A 20177-nucleotide genomic window follows, 5' to 3' on the forward strand; every position below is an offset into this window, starting at 1 on the left:
ATTTATTTCTTTTTGTTGGAAATTCAGATTTATAGAAAAGAGAGACAGACAGCTCTTCCATCAGCTGGTTTGTGTCCCGGCTTCCCATCTAGCTCCCTGCTTGTGGCCTGGGAAAGTGGACGAGGTTGGCCCAAAGCCTTGGGATCCTGCACCCGTGTGGGAGACCTGGAAGAGGCTCCAGGTTCCTAGCTTTGGATCAGCTCAGCTCTGGCTGTTGCAGCCACTTGGGGAGTAAATCAGCGGACGGAAAATCTTCCTCTGTCTTTCCTCCTCTCTATATATCTGATTTTCCAATAAACAACAACAACAACAACAACAACAATAGAGGCAGAGAGAGAGAGTGAATGAGAGAGCTTGTCTTTCCTCTGCTGGTTTGCTCCCCAAATGGCCACAACCATGGGCCACGCCGAAGCCAGGAGCTTAGAATTCTGAGTCTGCAGCGTAGGTGGCAGGTTGCTTGGGCCGTCTTCCACTGCTCTCCCAGGCACCTTGGCAGGGAGCTGGATTGGAAGAAGAGCAGCTGGGATTTGAACCGTGTTATGATATGGGATACCAGCTTTGCAAGTGACACCTTAACCCACCATGCTACAACACTGATGACTTCCTTTTGGGTTTTATCTGCATCTTTATTATTTTATACTTCACCTTCACAGAAGCAACATAATCACTATGGAAGTTTTTTGTTTGTTTTGTTTTGTTTTATTTTTGGTAAAGATTTATTTATTTATTGGGGTGGCAGGGTAGCGGAAAGAAGAAGAGAAACAGATCTTCCATCCTCTGGTTCACTCCTCAAATGGCCACAGAGGCCAGGGCTGGGCCAGGCCAAAGCCAGGAAAAAGGAGCTTTTTTCTGGTTTCACACGAGTACGAGAGCCCAAGCACTTGAGCCATCGACCGCTGCTTTCCCAGGCACATAAGCAGGGAGCTGGATTGGAGGTAGATCAGTGGGGACTTGAACCAGTGCCTGGTATGGGATGTTAATACCACAGGTGGCAGCTTTACCCGTTACGCCACAACACTGGCCTGGGACTTTTTTTTTTTTTTCATCATTATTATTATTTCATTATGTGTTCTTTGTCTTATTCCAGGGGCCAGCATTGTGGTATAGTAGGTAAAGCTGCCACTTGCAACTCTGACATCCCGTACAGATGCCAGTTCGTGTCCCATCTGCCCCATTTCCCATCCATCTCCCTGCTAGTGGCCTAGGAAAGATGCAGAATATGGTCCAAAGTGTTTGGGCCCCTGTGCTCACCTGGGAGATCTGAATGAAGCTCTTGGCTCCTGGCTTCAGCCTGACACAACCCTGGCCACTGCTGCCATTTGGGAAATACCAGCAGATAGGAGGTCTGCCTGTCTGTCCCTTTAATTTTGACCCTCAAATCAATTAGTGAGTTGATTTGCTTTTAAATGCTAGTTATGCTGTCACCAGCACCACTTGGCTTCAGACCAGGTGTGACCAGCAGCCCTCTGAGCCCCTGCTTGCAGAGGCCATCACACCTGCTCATGGCGCACTGTCTGAGGCTCTTCCAGCCATCACGGCTTCAATCCTGGGGACCCCTTACACTCACACAGGCTGTTCTGTTTGTTCGTTCGTTCTTTCTTTCTTTTTTCCTTTCTTTCTTATAGTTTTTATTTTTTAATTCAAAAGGCAGAAATTAGAGAGAAGAGAGAGAGAAAGATCTTCTGTTCACCTCAGGGCTGCATCGGCCAGAGCTGCACTGATCCAAGGCCAGAAGTCTGGAGCTTCTTTGTGTGCAGGGTGCCAAGGCTTTGGGCCATCCCCTACTGCTTTCCCAGACCACAGCAGGGAGCTGGAAGGGAAGTGGAGCAGCCAGGACACGAACCAGTACCCTTTATAGAGTCCCAAGGCTAGAAGGAGGAGGATTAGCCAATGGAGACATTGTGCTGAGCCCTAGGCTATTATTTTCCATCACAAAGCTGTGGCTTTAAATTCTTTTTTCTTCCCTTGAAACCAGGGCTGTTAGAATTTTGACCACAAATGGGCCCGGTGCAGTGGCCTAGCAGTTAAAGTCCTGTCTTGAATGCGCCAGGATCCCATACAGGTGCCAGTTCTTATCCTGGCAGTTCCACTTCCCATCCAGCTCCCTGCTTGTGGCCTGGGAAAGCAGTAGAAAATGGCTTGGGACCCTGTACCTGTGTGGGAGACCTGGAAGAAGTTCCTGGATCCTGGCTTTGGATTGGCACAGCACTGGCCATTGCGGTCACTTGGGGAGTGAATCATCGGATGGAAGATCTTCCTCTCTGCCTCTCCTCCTCTCTGTATATCTGACTTTCCAATAAAAATAAAAATAAATATTAAAGGCCCGGCAGCGTGGCCTAGCAGCTAAAGTCCTTGCCTTGAACACGCCAGGATCCCATATGAGCGCCGGTTCTAATCCCGGCAGCTCCACTTCTCATCCAGCTCCCTGCTTGTGGCCTGGGAAAGCAGTGGAGAGCAGTCCAAAGCTTTGGGACCCTGCACCCGTGTGGGACACCCGGAAGAAGTTCCTGGATCCTGGGTTTGGATCAGCATAGTATTGGCCGTTGCGCTCACTTGGGAAGTGAATCATCGGATGGAAGATCTTCCTCTCTGTCTCTCCTCCTCTCTGTATATCTGACTTTCCAATAAATAAATAAATCTTTAAAAAATAAATAAATATTAAAAAAAAAGAATTTCAACCACAACTTTCTTAAAAAAACAAAAACAAAAACAAAACGACAGAGATACAAATGAACAGAGGCAGGGGAGAACTCTCACTTGTGGGCTCACACCCCAAAAGCCTGAAGCTGGGGGCTCAGCCCAGGTCCCTCACCTGGGTGGCCAGGGACCCAGGTACCCAGGGACCTGTTGCCTCCCGGGTGTGTGTTAGCAGGCAGCAGAAGCTGGAGCTGGGCAGGAAACCTTGGCATTCCGAGGTAGGACACAGTAGGCCTGCCTTCATCATTGTGCAGTTGCCAGAGAAACACATGTTTGATTCATCATGCGAAGAATGAGTAAAACACAGGGAAAAACGCAAAACAACAACAAAACCCACAAAAAACCGTGGCAGATGTCCATACACCATAGGCATTCCATGAGTGTCCTTGAGCACCTGGGGCAGGCATGGTCACACAAGGCCCACCATGGGTATTCTCAGAGCATGGGACAAGGCTTAAGGGTGGCCCAGTCTCCCTGCCAGGACATGCTTAATGCCAAGCCCAGCCTTTGCCAGCAGCTGAACCTCTTTGGGACAGGGAAGAGGTGAGTGCCAGGTGGGATGAGGCCATGCGGGCCTCGCCTCCCTATGCTGAGCAGCATCTCACCTGTTCCCTGGGGCAGGAGCTCCAGGTACGGTGCTGGCTGCCTGGCAGGTGCAGCAAGGCTGATACGGGTCCTGGTCCTCTTTGGGTCTTGCTAGGCCAAGTGCTACTGCTGCTGCTGCTCAGGCACCTCCCAGACAAGAACAAGAGAGGAGAGAAAGGGTGGTGCTTTGGTTTGCATGGGAGACAGCCACACTCATGTGCTTCCCCCAGGCTCATCCTGGCTGCCAACAGGGACGAGTTCTACCACAGGCCTTCCAAGTTAGCCGACTTCTGGGGGAGCAACCATGAGATCCTCAGCGGTGAGTCCTCCTGGGGTGGCCTGCAGTGTGCACCACAGGCCTTAGGATGGGAACTGGGGACTGTCCAGGACCTGGTTGGTCAGTGCTGGGCCTCCCCAGAAGAGTGCACTCAGTCCCGTCCACGTGGCCGTGGCTTCATGTGCCGTCGGAAGACATGGTCACAGGGGCCAAGCTGGGTGAAAGGCCCAGTTGGTGTTTCACAGAATCTCCCTGTCCCTGAGACACAGGGGCGTGCTGGGTCACTCTGGGAGACCTAGTCATGTGTGCCTTCATCTCTACATTTGCATTCCTGTGGGGGGGATGGTGGGTGAATGTGGGGAGCACAGGCACGGGGAGCTCTGACAGTGACTCCTGTCACATACCTGTGCAGTACAGAAGTAGAGGGGACAGCTGTGTCCCCTGTCCTCCCAGAGGCCACTTGTCTGGACATGGGCCGGAGTCCACTCGGAGGGTGTGGACATGGTGGATCTACCCCTGGCCCTGCCCTCTGCCCAAGTGCCAGGCTTCCCATCCAGGCTGGAGGTGTAGGGCAGCCTGTGGCCCAGGACATGTCATGTGTGAAACACACACACACACACACACACACACACACACACACACACACACACACAGAGGTGTCCATCTGTTGGTTCATTCCCCAAATAATTGCATCAGCCAAGTCTGGGACTGGCTGAAGCCAGGCCTAGAACTCCATCCTGGTCTCCTATGTGATTTATTTTTATTTATTTGAAGGGCAGTGTTAGAGAGGAAGAGAAGAAGAGAGAGATTTTTTTAAACATTTTTTTAAATATTTATTTTTATTTTTATTGGAAAGTCAGATATACAGAGAGGAGGAGAGACAGAGAGAAAGATCTTCCATCTGATGAATCACTCCCCAAGTGGCCGCAATGGCCAGTGCTATGCCGATCCAAGGCCAGGATTCAGGAACTTCTTCCAGGTCTCCCACATAGGTGCAGAATCCCAAGGCTTTGGGCCGTCCTCCACTGCTTTCCCAGGCCACAAGCAGGGAGCTGGATGGGAAGTGGAGCTGCCGGGATTAGAACTGGCGTCCATATGGGATCCCGGCACATTCAATGTGAGGGCTTTAGCTGCTAGGCCAGTGTGCCAGGCCTGAGAGAGAGATTTTTCTTCTGCTGGTTCACTCCCCTGCAGCAGCCAGGGCTGGGCCAAGCTGAAGCCAGAACACCAGCTTCTCCGGAGGCTCCCACGTGGGTGCAAGGTGTCCAAGGGCTTTCCCAGGCACATTAGCAGGGAGCTGGGTGATCAGAGGGCTGGGGCTGGATCACAGGCTTTGCAAGCAGCAGGGAGCCTGTTGCAGCCCAGTGCTTACCCTGCAATGTTTCCACTGGGTCTTGAGTCCTCCTCCTCTCTGTACCTTCCCAGGACAAGCAGTCAGCCAGTTGGCCTCTGTAAAAAAGCTGCTGGTTGCTTTTTGTCTGTTTTCAGATGCACTTACTCATCTGAAAGGCAGAGTAAGGGAGAGAAATCTTCCATCTGCTGGTTCACTCTCCCTCCCCCAGATGACCACAATGGACTGGGCGAAGCTCCAGCCTGGAGCTCCAAGTCTCTCCCAGGATTTTAGCAGGGAACAGAGCACCTGTATTGGCTGTGGGGCAGCAGCTACAGGCACCAGCACATTCTTTGAAATTCTGGCATAACCAGCTACATGACAACAGCGCCTTCTGCTGGCGGATTAATGGGGATTGTGCAACCCTGGTTCCTGGAGTGGACAGTGTCACCTTAACAGTTAACAGTTTTGCAATTTTCCTGCACCGCACCCCACTTCTTAACCAGGCTAGCTCACTTCTCTCCACAGTTTTCCATGGGTTCAGTCTTTAGGTATCACCCATTCCTTTTAAAAATGTCCCTAAAATAGGGCCCGGTGGCATGGCCTAGTGGCTAAAGTCCTTGCCTTGAATGCACTGGGATCCCATATGGGCGCCAGTTTTAATCCCAGCTGCTTCAGTTCACATCCAGCTCCCTGCCTGTGGCCTGGGAAAGCAATCGAGGATGGCCCAAAGCCTTGGGACCCTGTACCCGTGTGGGAGACCTGGAAGAAGTTCCTGGATCTTGGCACAGCACTGGCCGTTGCGCTCACTTGGGGAGTGATTCATTGACTGGAAGATCTTCCTCTCTGTCTCTCCTCTCTGTATATCTGACTTTCCAATTAAAGAAAAATAATAAATCTTAAAAAGAAAAAAAGAATCTGGAATATGTCACTCCATTCTTTCTGGCCTGTAGAGTTTCCTGTGAAAGGTCTCCTGTGAATTTAATTGGCATTCCTTTATATGTCAGTTGATTTTTTTCATGTGCACATCTTTTCCTTATGTTCTATGGAAGAGAGCTTGATTATCATGTGTCTTGGTGAAGATTGCTTTTGGTCAACCCTGTTGGGAGTTCTGTGCCCCTCCTGGATGTTTCTCTATATTAGGGGAATTATTTCTCTATATTGGGAATTTTCCCTTATTTAATTCAATACACCTTAAAGCGCAGCTTCTTTTTCTGCACCTTCTGGGCCTCCCATAACTCTTATATTTGGCCTTTTAATAGTGTATTTCAATTCTTGAACACTTTATTTAGCCTGATCCAGCTCTGCTTCCAGCTTTTTGTTTGTTTCCCCCTGGTGACAGGAAATATCTTCTAATTGTGAAATTCTTTTTTGTTTTAAGATTTTTTTTTTTTAATTGAAAAGGCAGATATACAGAGAGGAGGAAAGACAGCGAGGAAGGTCTTTCATCCAGTGGTTCACTCCCCAAGCTGCTGCAATGGCTGGAGTTGAGCCAGTCTGAAGCCAGAAGCCACGAGCTTCTTCCAGGTCTCCCATGTGGGTACAGGGTCCCAAGGCTTTGGGCCATCCTCGATTGCTTTCCCAGGCCACAAGCAGGGAGCTGGATGGGAAGTGGGGCCACCAGGATTAGATCCAGAAACCATATGGGATCCCAGTGTTTTCAAAGTGAGGACTTTTAACCACTATGCTTTCGTGCCGGGCCCTGGGGCAGGTTTCTAAGCTGTGTCACCCACAAGTCTACAATTCAGTTTTACTTATTGTAGTTGGTATATGGCTCTTCTTCGCAGTCACTTGTGCCACTCCCTCCCGCGAGTTCCAGGTCTGGTTTCTTATGTTAGATTTCCACCATGATCTCCATAGTCCCAGCTCCTGTCACCAGTCTCCACCTCCTGTGGTGCTGAGGCTGCACCCTTATCTGTACAACCTTTCTCCCACTACCGGTTGGAGCAGTTCCCAGGATTAGGGATACACCACGTATCCTATATAGCTAGTGGTTGGTGGTGCTGATCTTGCCGGAACCTATTGGCTGTTAGGTCTGAGGGCCACACGGACCTATTTTGACTTGTACGATGCCATCATCGGTATTATTTTCCCTGTGGGACCAGTGCAGTGCACTGAGCTGAGTTCTCACGGAGCTCAGCACTTGCGCAGCTCACTGTTGTCCCTGCAGTTTTAAATTCTTTACCACACTGTACAAAATGACGCCTGATGTGCCACTTGTAGAGTTCTTGATTTGCTGGCAATCAGGTCTGAGGGCTACCGGGACCTATATTGGGTGGAATCTCTAGAATGCCATGTTGTTGCAGTTCGCTGAGCCAGAAATGAGTTCACTCCCAGCTCAGTGCATGCGCAATGCTGTCCATAACCCTTGTCTCCTCCTTAAGCAAAATGGCACCGAATTCGGCTCTAGGGAATGGACTGGGTTGTGAAATCCACCCTGTTCCTGCACTGCCCATCTGGGATCTGCCGCTCTGTCTCTACTCCTGGTCAAATCAAACAGACCAGTAGGATGAGAAGTTGTTTATGTTCACCTCCTGAGCTCCCGGAGAATGTCCGTCCCACCGGGTTGCTGGTGGAATTTTGGCTGCCTGTGTGATTCGGCTCGCCATTTGCTAAATGTCACTAAGGTATCGGTCACAGTAACACCACACCGTTGTGTCCACTGCTTTCCTGTGTCTGTCAGTCTCCAGGGACCCCTCTGCTGTTGTTCTGTCCTCTCCTATTTGCTGGAATGTGCCCTCTCTGCTTCACACTAGCTAATAGTTCTCTGTCTGTTTAAGTGTGTCCTTGCCCTATTCCGCCATCTTTATTCTCCCGGAGGTCATATTTCTAAAATTACACATGAAGGACTTAGTTGACCTCTGCTCTTGGAAGGCATCCCCTTCCCTCCCCCCCACCCCCCGTAGCTTTAAGGATCTCCCTGATCTCACATGGTGTACCTGGGTGGAAGCCTAGGAGATGATGGGAGGATGAAGTTTGCCCAGAGGAGCTGGCAGTGCCCTCATCTCCTACGCTATCTGTCGGCTTGATAACAGGCATCCTTGAGCTGTGTGTCCCAGTACTCTGAGGACACGTGTGTGTGTGTGTGTGGTGGGGGGAGGCGGGGATCCCATCGTGCTGGGCACTGTCCGTGGTAATGCTGTGGTCCATGGTAGGGCTGGACATGGAGGAAGGCAGGGAAGGCGGCACATGGCTGGGCATCAGCACACGGGGCAAGCTGGCGGCGCTTACCAACTACCTGCAACCACGATTGGATCCGGAAGCCCGAGGCCGAGGTAGGGTGAGCTTGGGGCAGCACCCAGGAGCAGAGGCTGGGGGCAGGGCTGAGGCTAGAGTGGGGGGACAACTGGGGGGCGGAGCTGAGGTTGGAGGGGTAGGGTCGAGATATGCAGATATTGGACCGGATGAAGCTGAAGGGGTGGAGGGTTCAGGTAGGGCCCTTCCTGGTTTACTCTAGATGCTGGAGAGCAGGAGAGTGGGCGTCAGTTGGAAGAGAAGGGAGCGGAAGGAAGAAACATGGACCTTGTTTGGAGCCACCCCTCCCTGGCCCAGTTGGCATGGGCATACTTTTCACTTGCTTGTCCACCTCACACCGTGGTGTCCCTTCCCACCACTGCCTCCTTGCTGCCTGGTGCCAAAGGACAGCTCTGTGGGCACACACTGCCCCTCATTGCAGCCTCCTTCTACCACCCACCCCACCTTCATGCTGAACTTCCCTGTGGAGAATTAAAGCTCTCAGCGATGGGGCATGGCTGACTCTAGGCGAGAGGCTGCAGTGGAATCCCTTCCTTCTGCTCCTCCCATCAGCCTTCATCCTGCCCGGGGTCCCATGTTAGTCTTCCCTTGGAGACGGGCTCTTGCTGCCTGCTACGGCCACAGACGCCTCACCCCTGTCTGCAGGTGAACTCGTGACCCAGTTTCTGACAGCGGACATGGACAGCTTGTCCTACCTGAAGAAGGTCTCTGTCGAGGGCCACCTGTACAACGGCTTCAACCTCCTGGCAGCTGACTTGAGGTGGGTTACTTAATGGCAGGGGGCAGCTGCTCTCTGTCTGCTGCGGCCTGGGAACAGTTGTCACACATTGGGAAGGGATAGGGATGGGTTCCTGCATGTGGGATCCCACTTACTTGCCAGCTGTGGTGCCTGTGGCTTTCAGCTTCTGCTCCTAGCAGGGTGTGGCAAGCATCCCACCAGCCGAGCCTGCCCCAGATATGCCAGCCCAGGCTAGGAGCAGGACCTGGGGAATATGTGAGGGCTGCTGGCTCCCAGCCTAGACAGCCAACATGACCCGGGGACCCTGGCAGTGGAGGGCTGACCGTACTCTGTGCCCTTGGCTGGGTGTCCATTCCCTCTCTCAGGCAGCCCTGACCAGTAGGCACTGGAAGTGCCTGGACTCTCAGGGACAGCCTCAGGAGTGGGCAGAGGCTTCGTGTTTTTTTCTCAGTCAAGTGAGCACCGCTTCTCCTTCCTCCCCTGGTGCCTCATGGCACCCCAGAAATCAGCCCCCCAGAGCGGTTCTTTCAGGACAGACAAAGCGGCCAGCTGCTAGGTTAGTCTGCTCTCAGGTCCTGAAACCAGTCGCGTGTGAAGCAAAGGGGTTTGCCCAACTCACAACTCAGGAAGCTGCAGTGAAAATGGTGGTGTAAGGCTGACCTTCTGCTGTGGGGGATGGCAGAGTGTGGCAGGGGCACTGCATGGTGAGCTGGGAAGCAGGTGTGGAGGGGTTTCTGTGACAATCTTCTCGGGAGAACTGGTTACTCCCAGGGCCCAGCTCCAATGACCTAAGGATATCCCACTTGGCTCCACTGTTGAAGATTTCACTTAGCCTCCCTGTTAGTGCCACCCTGGGGACCCTGTGAGCTCCCCAAACACATGGCACACCCTCACCTCCACTCTCATGCCCTTGATGTGGATGTGAGCCAGCTGCAGCATCCCAGTGGGAGGTGCTGGCACTAGGTGTGGCTACCCAGAACCATCCTCCCCGTTTAGCACCCTTGGCAGCCTCTGGAAGACTGAGTCCCTCTGCTGTCTGCTCCCCTAAACTCTGGGGTCCCCATCAGGTATCTGAGCAGGCATCCACTTCTGCAGCTTCTTACACCCAAAGTTCAAAAAAGGCCTCCCACCTGCAAACCAAACCTCCTGAAAGCATTAGCCTGGCCCCTTAAGAAATCCATCAGGGGGATGTGAGGGTGATCTGGCTGTGACATCTGTCACCCCATTGATCGCCAGGGTTGATTCGGCTGATCTGGCTGGCTAGGTGGGGGTCCCCTTCCTCCCTCACCGCTCCATGTGCGTCCCTCCCGAAGCAGCACGCACGGTCGAAGAGGACGACCATCCCTGCTAGAGGAGGACCAGTCTTCGGTCAAGGGTATATGAGTAGCTGCGCTCCCCTGCTAGAATCTCCAGACAAGCTCTCAAGAAATCCATCAGGGGCTGTGACTAGGCAGAACACAAACCAGCTATTTGAACATGGGCTGGGGACCCTGGAAGCCTAGTGAGGGCCAGGGTGAACCCTACTTGTGGGCAAGAAAGGACCGTCTGCCCCCATGCACACTCCCACTCCCGCCTCTATATCCAGTGTCCAGTTTGAAGAGATGTCTCCCAGCTTCCAAAGTGGCCCATTTCAGTTAAAAAAAAAAGTATACATATACTTTATATGTATATACATATGGCATGATGGCCATATATATATATTCCAGCTTCTAGCAGTGGAACTGACTGTGGTATTGAGTGACTTGATCATTGCAAATGGTGCGTGAAAGTAGGAGAATGTGGTCTTTGTTCAGTCCCTCACCCCGCCCTGGTTGGGGCTGCTGCCGACAGGGGAAGGGAGCTGGTATTGGCAGGTGCAGAGCTCATACCAGTGGCTGTCACCATGGGTGGTGTCCTCATATTCCTGCCAAGGGCATCCAGGGATGCCAGGGGTGCTGACCGGTAGCCGGGGTCTCTATGACCCTACCTGCCAGACTCCCAACCCACCTGAAGCAAACCTACTACAATTGACCGGCTCTGATCTGGGGTGGGCTGGGACAGGGACAGGGCTAGCTGGGCAGCACCAGAGGCAGGACGCCCTGGGGTGCCCGTCTGACCCCCCTCTCCCATCCATCCACAGCACAACAAAGGGGGATGTTGTCTGCTACTATGGCAACCGTGGGGAGCCAGAGCCTATCGTGCTGGCACCAGGTGAGCCAGGATGGGATGGGGGCTGCTCCTGTGCAGGGGGCATCCTTAGCATTGCATGCTGGGCTTTGTTGGCTGCTGTGTGCCTTGGGATCCGTAAGACTGGCCTGGCCTAGGACACTACAAAGAGTTCCCTAGGCCCCCAGCCTCCTCTCTGCCTCCCCCCCCGCCATCATGCCATGCACCTGCCTATGGTGCTGCCACCACCCAGGGGCCCCATCTGGCACACGTACACACCATACTCTAGCCCCGCACTGATTACACTGCCCTGGGCCCTCACCTCTCCCGGAGCTATGCCTCTGTCCCAGAGGTGACTCTGCTGCTGTGCCCTTCCATCTTCAGCCCTGCTCCCCAAAGCAAGCTGAGCAAGACAGCATCCAGTCTCACATACGCCAACCTCACTTTGTGAGCCACTTTAGGATGGACTCCGTGTCTGTTCCCAGGCACGATGCTGGGACCCAGTGAATGGGGGTGGGGTTTGGTGTGGTGCTCTGAGCGCAGGACACCGTGGGGGGTGCCCTGAGCCTGGATCCCCTTCCCACCCCAACATCCCCTCCCCCATTCATGCCCTTGGCCGCACCTGCTGGTGACCCTGTGGGACCCTGCTCTGGTGCCCCCACGCTCGGTTTCTTAGCTTCCACAGGATGTTCTGAGCCCCAGGGTTGGGAGTGGGGGATGGTGTTAGCTCCTGCAGCACCACCCAGCCCTGGCTTCTGCGTAGCCACACCCCTCAGCAGCGCCCCTGTCAGGGGCTTCCTTTGCAGTCACTTAGAGAAGTTGGAGGACGCAGATGCACCCTTCCTCCAGGGGTCAGTTGCAGGACTGAGACCCCGAGTTTCAGACCCCTGGTCCCCTCTGCACCTTGTAAGGGCAGGGCACTGTGGAGTTGCCCATTGCCCATGCTGGGGTCATGAAGCCTTGTCCTCCGTGTTTTCCTTCCAACACACACACACACACACACACACACACACACACACAGTGTGATCCTGAGGCTGGAGACTTGGTTTATGGGTGCCCTGAGGGAGCCAGGACTAGAGCCATGTTGGACTCACCTTGGGGCCACACCTGGAGGTCTAAACAGGACAGAGGCTTGGGGTCTGTGGGCCTCCCTAGGACATCCCCCAGCCCTCCAGCCCCCTGTCAGCTGGGCCTTTGGAAAATGGGCACCCACCTGCACATCACATCTGTGCCCCTCCCTCCCACAGCAGGCGAGACCCCCCTTTTCTTGTGAGTCTTATACCTTCTGTCTATCTGCCCTTGGGGAACCACAGTTCACAACTGTTGCTCTGAGACCCTGGGCTGCCTGGCAGCCTGGTTGGTGAGGAGAGGGGAGTAGAGTGTTGAGATGGCGATGGGAAGGCAGAAGGGCAGTGCTGGTCATGCCATATTCCACACCCCTCCGCTGTACCCTGCCTGCTCCTTCTCTGCTCACCACGTGAATCAGGGCCCGTCGTGGTTCTGGGTGCCCTCCTTGTACCCTCTCAGGCAGCTCAGCAGTGGGTGGGGGCAGCACCCTGCTGAGTAGCCCCCTGCTTTCCTCCTTCCCTGGTTTGCCCAGTAGGTCTTTGCTTGCCAATTCCTTTGTAATCCATCCACCCAGCCTGGGGTGCCCTCTCCTCCCCTCACTGCCCAGAAGCAGGGTGTCTGGTGACCAGATGGCTGGCTGGGCCGACAGGTGAGCAGGCAGGAGTTGAGCCTTGGAATCACACAGCAGGGGGACTCTGCATGGCCAGGCTGACCCCCTCCCTGCAGGGACCTACGGGCTGAGCAATGCACTGCTGGATACACCATGGCGCAAGCTGTGCTTTGGGAAGCAGCTCTTCCTGGAAGTCCTGGAGCGGAGCCAGGCACTCCCCAAGGACGCGCTAGTCGCCCAGCTCCTGGACGTGCTCAACAATGAGGAGGCGTGAGTTGTGTGTGTGTGTGTTGTGTGTGTGGGGGGGGGCAGGGGGAGGTGGGCGGGGGGTCTTCCTGGGCTTCTGCTGTCCTCTGTTTCTTCCTCTCCACACACACATACACCCAGATTCTCCCCACTGCTTGCAGAGGGCTGGGATAGCAGCACTTCTAGAAAGTTCCAGGTGCTTAGAAAAGCGAGAGGGGTAGTAAACAGCCATGGTCACAACAGATCTGAAGCTTATGATGCTATCGCTTCTCGGCCTTTTGGCTAAGATCAAGTGAAGCTTATGATGCTGCCCAACTGGTATCCCCCTATAGGTGACTGTGAACTGAGGATTAGCCCACCAGAACCTAAATGGGGGCGGGGCATGAGGGAACGCGGGGCACCATCTCCCTCCTTGTACAAGCTCGGCCTTGGCTGTGGACAGCCTCAGATGCAGGACGCCAAGGTTCCTGCCGCTCATCAAGCTGACCATTATCCCACATGCGTCCTGCCGAGGTCTTCCTTGCCCCGGCCAGCGCACATCCTGCTGGACAACCAGCCCAGTACGCACTCCAGCCCCATCTGCTTGTTCCTCCCAGCAGTCCCTCAGAGGGACCCCCACAGCTTGCCCCTTCCTCCCCTTTCTTCTGGGTCTCTGAGCCAGCAGATCATCCTCCAGTCCCCATTCTGGCCGGGATGCCTGGCTGGGTCCACCCAGCTGTCCCCTGTTCAGCTCCCAGTCCCCAGGGTCCCTCTGTGTCATGCTGGGCAAGCTGTGATGAACCCTGGGTGCAGTGAGTGGCATCTGGAGCCCTGGGCCAGTTGTGGGAGCTGGTACGTCTCAGGGCTTGAATGGACAGATACCCACGGGGAAGGCAGGGAGTGTGGAGATGCTGTCTGGAACCCTAAGCACAAGAGAGATGAGAGCAGGAAGACACACAAAAAGCTTTGCCAGTCCCAGCACCCGTCCCAGCCCTTCTCCAAGGCCCGCAGGTCCCTTGGAAGCACCTAGGTCATCAGGACAGTAAGCAGAGCCAGTGGTCCCTGTCCTGCCCCCACAACCCAGACACTGACAGCCACCTCCTCCTCCATCCTTTCAGACAGCTGCCTGACCCGGCCATTGAGGACCAGGGCCGCGAGTACATTCAGCCCATACTGAGCAAGTACGCGGCCGTGTGCGTGCGCTGCCCGAACTACGGCACCAGGTGCGGTGGGAGTGGGATGAGGGTGGGCATCTTCCCAGCTTCCCAGCTGCCCCACCTCAGCCAGCTTTTGTGTGTGACTCCTGGGAAGTTCTGAAGGAAGGCGATTCACAAAAGGGAAAAAACAAAAAGACCTGACTGAGCTCCCTCCCTAATTAGAAGTTCAGGTCTAAGGATGGGGTTGGTCCTAGGTGGGGTGTCACTACTCAGCCCTTCCTGGGTCACGAGCTGACAGGGTTGACTGAGGCATGTGCAGGAAAGGGTGAGGCAAGCACCTGGCACAGTCCTGAGGACAGGTCCCTCTGGAACCCTCAGGCTGCCCCAGGCTGGGCTGGGCTGGAGGGAGAGTGCTGGTGGCAGGGCCAGTTGACCCGGTCTGGGTGGTGGGGAGGTGCAGGACCGGGAAGGGAGTCTGCTAGGTGAACAAGGCCCAGGCCCCAAGGAGCGAAACTTGGCTTCTCAGCCATGGCCACATGTCGGGGTCCTCAGCCTGCTTGCGAGGGGTAATGGGCAACTGAGGCTGATCTGCAGGGTGACAAGAGGGCAGGCTGAGGTGCTTCCATCTTTGTGTATTTCTGTGTGTGTTTTAAGATGTATTTATTTAAAGGCAGAGTTACAGAGAGAGGAAGAGGCAGAGAGACAGAGATCCTCCTTCCTCTGATATGCTGGTTTACTCCCCAGATGGCCACAACAGCTGGGTCTGGGCCAGGCCAAAGCTGGTAGCCAGAAGCTTCTTCCAGGTCTCCCATGTGAGTGGCAGGGGCCCAGCACTTGGGCCGTCTTCTGCTGCTTTCCCAGGTGCATCAGCAGGGAGCTGGATCAGAAGTAGAACAGCAGGACTCAAACCAGCATTCATATGGGATGCCGGTGTTGCAGCCAATGACTTTACCTGCTGTGCTACAATGCTTGCCCTGTGGGGAATGTTTCAGGGGATAGAAAAGCCACATGCCTTACTACAGAGCCGGCCAAGACCCTGATAGGTTTGTGGGTGCCAGGCCCAGCAGGTACATGGTGAACATGGGCTCCTCACTGCCTTCCAGAACCAACACTGTCATCCTGGTGGACGCAGATGGCCATGTGACCTTCACAGAGCGCAGCATGCTGGACCAGGACCCCACTCGCTGGCAGACCAACACCCATGAGTTCACGCTGCAGAGCTAAGCCCTCCCCTGGGCTAGCCCACAGGCACTGGGGAGGCACTGACCAAAGGCCCAGTGTGGACAGGAACCTCCCAGAGTCACCCTGCACTGCCGCCGTGACTTGGCCAGCCGCCCCTCGGACCAGCCCCCTCTGATGTGTGTGTATGTGTCTCCTTGCCTAGCTTGGGATCTACCCTATGCTAGTGGGGAATGACAGAGTCTGTGTGAGGTCTGGGGTTGCCCCACACATTCAGGGAGTATGTTCTTGTGGCCGGACCTGCACAGGCACACACACACATACACATGCAAAGCACACACACAAACTCAGACATGTACAACACATGTACATAAGCACAGGTGTGCAAACACACATGTCAAGCACACACATGTGCACGCAAGCATGTACGTGCACACGCACATGTTTGTGAGCACAGACATGCCTAGGGTGCAGGCATCTCTGTATGTGCTTGCACTCAAGGACTCACCACACAGCCACATGTGACAGGTGTCGCCATACCTGCTCACACATGCTCCCAGCCAGGGTGTCTCTGCTCTGGTCACAAACAGTCGTGGGATTTCTGTTTAAACAAGGCCCTCCTCTCTCCACATCTCAGGACACTGTGCACTTCTGTTCCCCCACAAGGACATATCTGGTCCTTCAGAGAGAGGGAGGGTTCGGAACCGGGCACCAGCAGAACCAGGGACACCCCACTTCTAGGACAGTGGGTCCTGTGGTCCTGCACACATGTGCTGGGGCCAGCAGGTCCATCTCAGCCAGGAGACAGAGCTTGTCACCCTGCTTCTTGGCAAGTTCAGCTTGATAGAAGCCATGTACTTGAATGTGGGCTACTGGGAATAAACTCCGGGGCTGTGGTGAGTTAGTGCCTTCCACGAGTCTTCCTGCTGGGCGACAAAGGGAACAACTGTCCCAGCCAGATGCCCTATACCAGGCTATCCAGAAAGCCACCTGCGCCACAATGGAAGCCTGCATGTCTGGCAATCGCCCATCTGTCCAGGCAGTAGTGGGGAGCCCCACGGGGAAGCCCTGGAGGGAGAGGCGTATGTGGTGCTCAGCGTGTTTCACTCTGCGTGGACGGTGGAGATTAGGACATGGTGGGAAGGTGCAGCTTGTGGGGCAAGAAGAAAATTGAGTTTGCCACTGCCCCCAGGATGCCTTGGATTGGACCAAGCCGTTGCAGTTCTGATCCCTTTTGTTCTGTCCCTGCCAAGCATCAGGGGTTACACATAGCCAGTGCTGTGGGAAATAAGCACCCCCAGACACCCCCATCCTGCCACGGGATGAACTCCGACACCTGACGTCAGCGAAAAGTGAGGCTTTATAATGGCACGGGTGACTCCTGGAGTAGGCGTTCCTGGTGCAAGGAGTGCAAAGGAAGAGTTCCTTAGAGCATCCCTAATGTACCAACCCCTCCCCCGGTCCCTTATTGGCTGAGTACTGTGAGATCACAGTCTTCCCAGACACTGGCTGTCCAGGTCTTGCTTTTAACCTTTCAGGGCCACTTGGTTGTCTGTCTGGCCCCTGCCCTCCAAACAAACAACAAACAAAAATGCATCTGAAGTTTGCATTTCTCAGGTATGTGTCTGTTTCATTAACATCAGGAAAGCATTTGCAAGGAGGATGTGAGTCTTAAGCCAGCTGATCTTTGCTTTTGGAGTTCACAGGTGCTCAGCAGAGGAAGGGTGCAGAAGGCATACTGTGGTGAGGCCGCAGTATTCAGCGTGTGGGGGTCCCCTTGAGGCTGAACCCACATGTGGTGTGCACGCATAGCCTTGGTGCTGTGGCCTAAGTTAGAGTTACACTTGTGACTTTGTGTGATCTGAAGAGAAATCATTAAGTAGTCTCACACTGTGCACTGCTCCAGGCTTCCCTGGACCTGCCATAGCCAACCTCTAACTTAGCCTCATGGGAGGAACAAGAGCAGGGCCTTGCAGGGAGGGCGACCTGCCCTGGGGCTTCCCGACCTGAACAGGATGAGCTGTGGGGTCACACTGAGGAGGAGGGGGTCCTCAGCCTGTCCACCCACTGCCACCATGACTGCACCCATGGTGGGGTTCCATGACCCCATGTCTCACTTTACATTCGGGAAAGTGCTCAGCCAGCTCATGATCAGCAATGCTACTCATGTCCCAGGCCTGAGGGGGCACACTGGGGTCTCATATCCATTACTGTGTCCTCCCCCCCGACCCCGTTTCTGGCTGAATCAGGACAACAGACTCCCACTTCTGTGAGGGAGAGGGTATGCAACCCAGCATCAGGGCTGCCAGCATCTTCCACCTGCCAGCACCCTCCCCGCGCAGGCACAGCTCTTTTGGGGGAGCCTCCCCAGATATCTGCTGCTGGCTCTTGGAAACCAGACCTGCCTAGGGCCCTTGTCCTGGTTCCCTCTGGCTCTGTCCTGCGTGGAACTCTGAGGAAGGGGCAGTCTAGGTCACAGGTCCCTCTCACTGTCATTGTTGAAGGGTGGAGGTGGCCCTTGCCCCATGCCCCTTCCTCCCTTACAAAACTGGAGTCCTCATCTACAGGGCCTCAAAATATTGGGCTGGCTTTGCAGAGGTCCTCAAGATGAAATGAGAGGGATGGGCCTGGCACGATGGCCTAGTGACTAAATCCTTGCCTTGCACACGCTGGGATCCCATAGGGGCACCAGTGCATGTCCTAGCTGCTCCACTTCCCATCCTGCTCCTTGCTTGTATTCTGGGAAAGGATGATCCAAAGCCTTGGGATCCTGAGACACAGAAGAAACTCCTGGCTTCTTCTGGCTTCAGATCGGCTCAGCTCTGGCCATTGTGGCCACTTTGGGGAAGATCTTTTTATATCTCCTTCTCTCCATAAATCTTTTGCTATAAAAATAAGTCTTTTAAAAAAATGAAGAATTATATATAGAGGAGAGACACAGAGAGATCTTCCATCATTGATTCACTCTCCAAATGACCTCAATGGCTAGGAGCCTCTGCCGGGTCTCTCTCATGGTATTCATTTTGAAAGAATAATGGAGATAAAGATCTCCCATCCGCTGGCTTAATGCCCAAATGACCACGATGACTGGCTCTAGTCCAGGCTGAAGCCAGGAGCCCAGCAGGACATCCAGATCTCCAAGCAACTGAGCCATCTTCTGCTTTCCCAGGTGCATCTGGGAGTAGGATCTGAAGTGGAGCAGTAGGGACTCGAACCAGCACTCTAGTACAGAATGGAGTCCCAAGCAGCGGCCCCTGCATTGAGTTCCTGGTTCTCAGCTTTGTCATAGGGATTTAGGGAATGAACCAGCTAATGCACCTGGGCAGGCTGCAGCAAAGGGCCAAAGTCCCTGGGTGCCTGCTGCCCCTGTGGGAGACCAGGATGGATCTCCTGGCTCCTGGCTTCAGATCTGGCTATTGGAGCCATTTGGGGAATGTGTGAGTGGATGGAAGATTTTGATCTCTTTCGCTTTCAAACAAATACATAAATCAATCTTTTGGCTCCACTCCTGACTTCAGCCTCGTGTCAGTGTGCGCCCTGGCAGGGAGCAGACGGTAACTGGAGTACATGGGTGCCTGCCACCCACTTGAAAGACTCAGATTGAGTCCCAGTTTGTTGGCTTCTCCCCAGCCCAGCCCCCTAGCTCCAGCAGGCCTTTGGAGTGGAAGCTTGTTCTCAGTGTGTCTGTCCCTGTCTCTGTCTGCTTTCAAATAAAGTGAAAATTAAAAAAAAAATCAAGTTGCAATCTTTCCTTATTTGTCCCTGTTTTGCTTTCTTAAGAGTTGTGAGTGGGCCTGATGTGTTAGCCTAGTGGCTGAAGTCCTCATCTTACACACGTCAGGATCCCGTAAGGGCGCCAATTCCTGTCCTGGCTGTTCCACTTCCCTTCCAGCTCCCTGCTTGTGGCCTGGGAAAGCAGAAGAGGACGGGCCAAAGCCTTGGGACCCTGCACCCACATGGGAGACCTGAAAGAAGCTCCTGGCTTCAGATCAGCTCAGCTCTGGCCATTGCAGACACCTGGGGAGTGACCCAGCAGATGGAAGATTTTTTTTTTTTTTTGTCTCTCCTCTCTGCTCTGACTTTCCAATAAAAAGAAATTTTTATCTGGAAGGCAGTGATGGAAGTGGGGGATATCTTCCATCTGCTGGGAAATTCTAAGGCCAGGCTGAAGACAGAAGCCACGAACTCCATCCCGGTCTCGCACAGGGGTGGCAAGCAGCCAGGTACCTCAGCTTTCCACTGCTGCCTGCCAGGTGCATTAGTGGGAAGCTGGATGGGAAGTGGAGCAGCTGGGACTCCAAGGGGACACTCCTGTATTGCAAGAGGCAACTTAGGTTGTCACAGTGTCACCATGTGTCATTATTCTGGTGTGCTGTAACATCTTCCACATTTCTGTAAAGGCGTCTAATCAGCATACCACACAACACAGTCATTTAAAGCGCACCATCTTCTTTTTGGTCAGAAACATTGGCTGGCAGCCCTGCTTGCTTGGTCCAGGCCGCATGTGCCACACTTTCCCCGGAAAGCCATCATTTCTCCCCTCTGTAGTGTCTCGGGAAGAAACTTTGCAGCCCTGTAAGTAAACAAGCAAAATCTCTTTTTCCTATTTTCGCCCCCTATTCCTAGCACCCATGACTTTCTGCCACAGCAGGTATTAGCAAAGAAGGCTGCCCAATTGGGAAACCAAGTTCGTTTTTCAGGTAGCTTCCCTCTGTAATTAAGGGCGGCAGGGCTTATTTAAGCTGCTCCTTTCCCCTTTAAATTAAAAAAAAAAAAAAATTGTTTTCTGCATTCTTTCTTGCAGGGATTCTGGACATATTCTGAGCTAATGGAAAAGTGCCAGAAATATGGACATAAGGCTATGAACTTGTTTCTGAGGCTTGTTTCATTAAATTTTCTTTTATTACAAA

General features: G+C 53.8%; 1 protein-coding gene across 4 annotated transcripts in view; it reads left to right on the top strand.

Moving 5' to 3' along the window:
- TANGO2 (transport and golgi organization 2 homolog) overlaps positions 1-16167 on the top strand; it is a 31791-nt gene extending 15624 nt beyond the window's left edge. For 2 of the 4 annotated variants that reach the window (XM_041003616.1, XM_041003615.1), the window contains exons 3-9: positions 3513-3601; positions 8045-8164; positions 8790-8904; positions 11003-11073; positions 12823-12976; positions 14050-14154; positions 15192-16167. In XM_041003616.1, the coding sequence (XP_040859550.1) occupies positions 3513-3601; positions 8045-8164; positions 8790-8904; positions 11003-11073; positions 12823-12976; positions 14050-14154; positions 15192-15312 (775 nt within the window). In that variant the 3' untranslated portion in view covers positions 15313-16167. Of the gene's footprint in view, positions 1-3512; positions 3602-5143; positions 5348-8044; positions 8165-8789; positions 8905-11002; positions 11074-12822; positions 12977-14049; positions 14155-15191 lie in introns of those variants that run through there. The other 2 variants (XM_041003617.1, XM_041003618.1) reach the window with 2 other exon arrangements.
- Positions 16168-20177: the final 4010 nt, after the last annotated feature.

Source organism: Ochotona curzoniae, unplaced genomic scaffold, assembly GCF_017591425.1.
Source record: "Ochotona curzoniae isolate NIBS_2020 unplaced genomic scaffold, NIBS_Ocur_1.0 scaffold_274, whole genome shotgun sequence".
NCBI lineage: Eukaryota > Metazoa > Chordata > Mammalia > Lagomorpha > Ochotonidae > Ochotona > Ochotona curzoniae.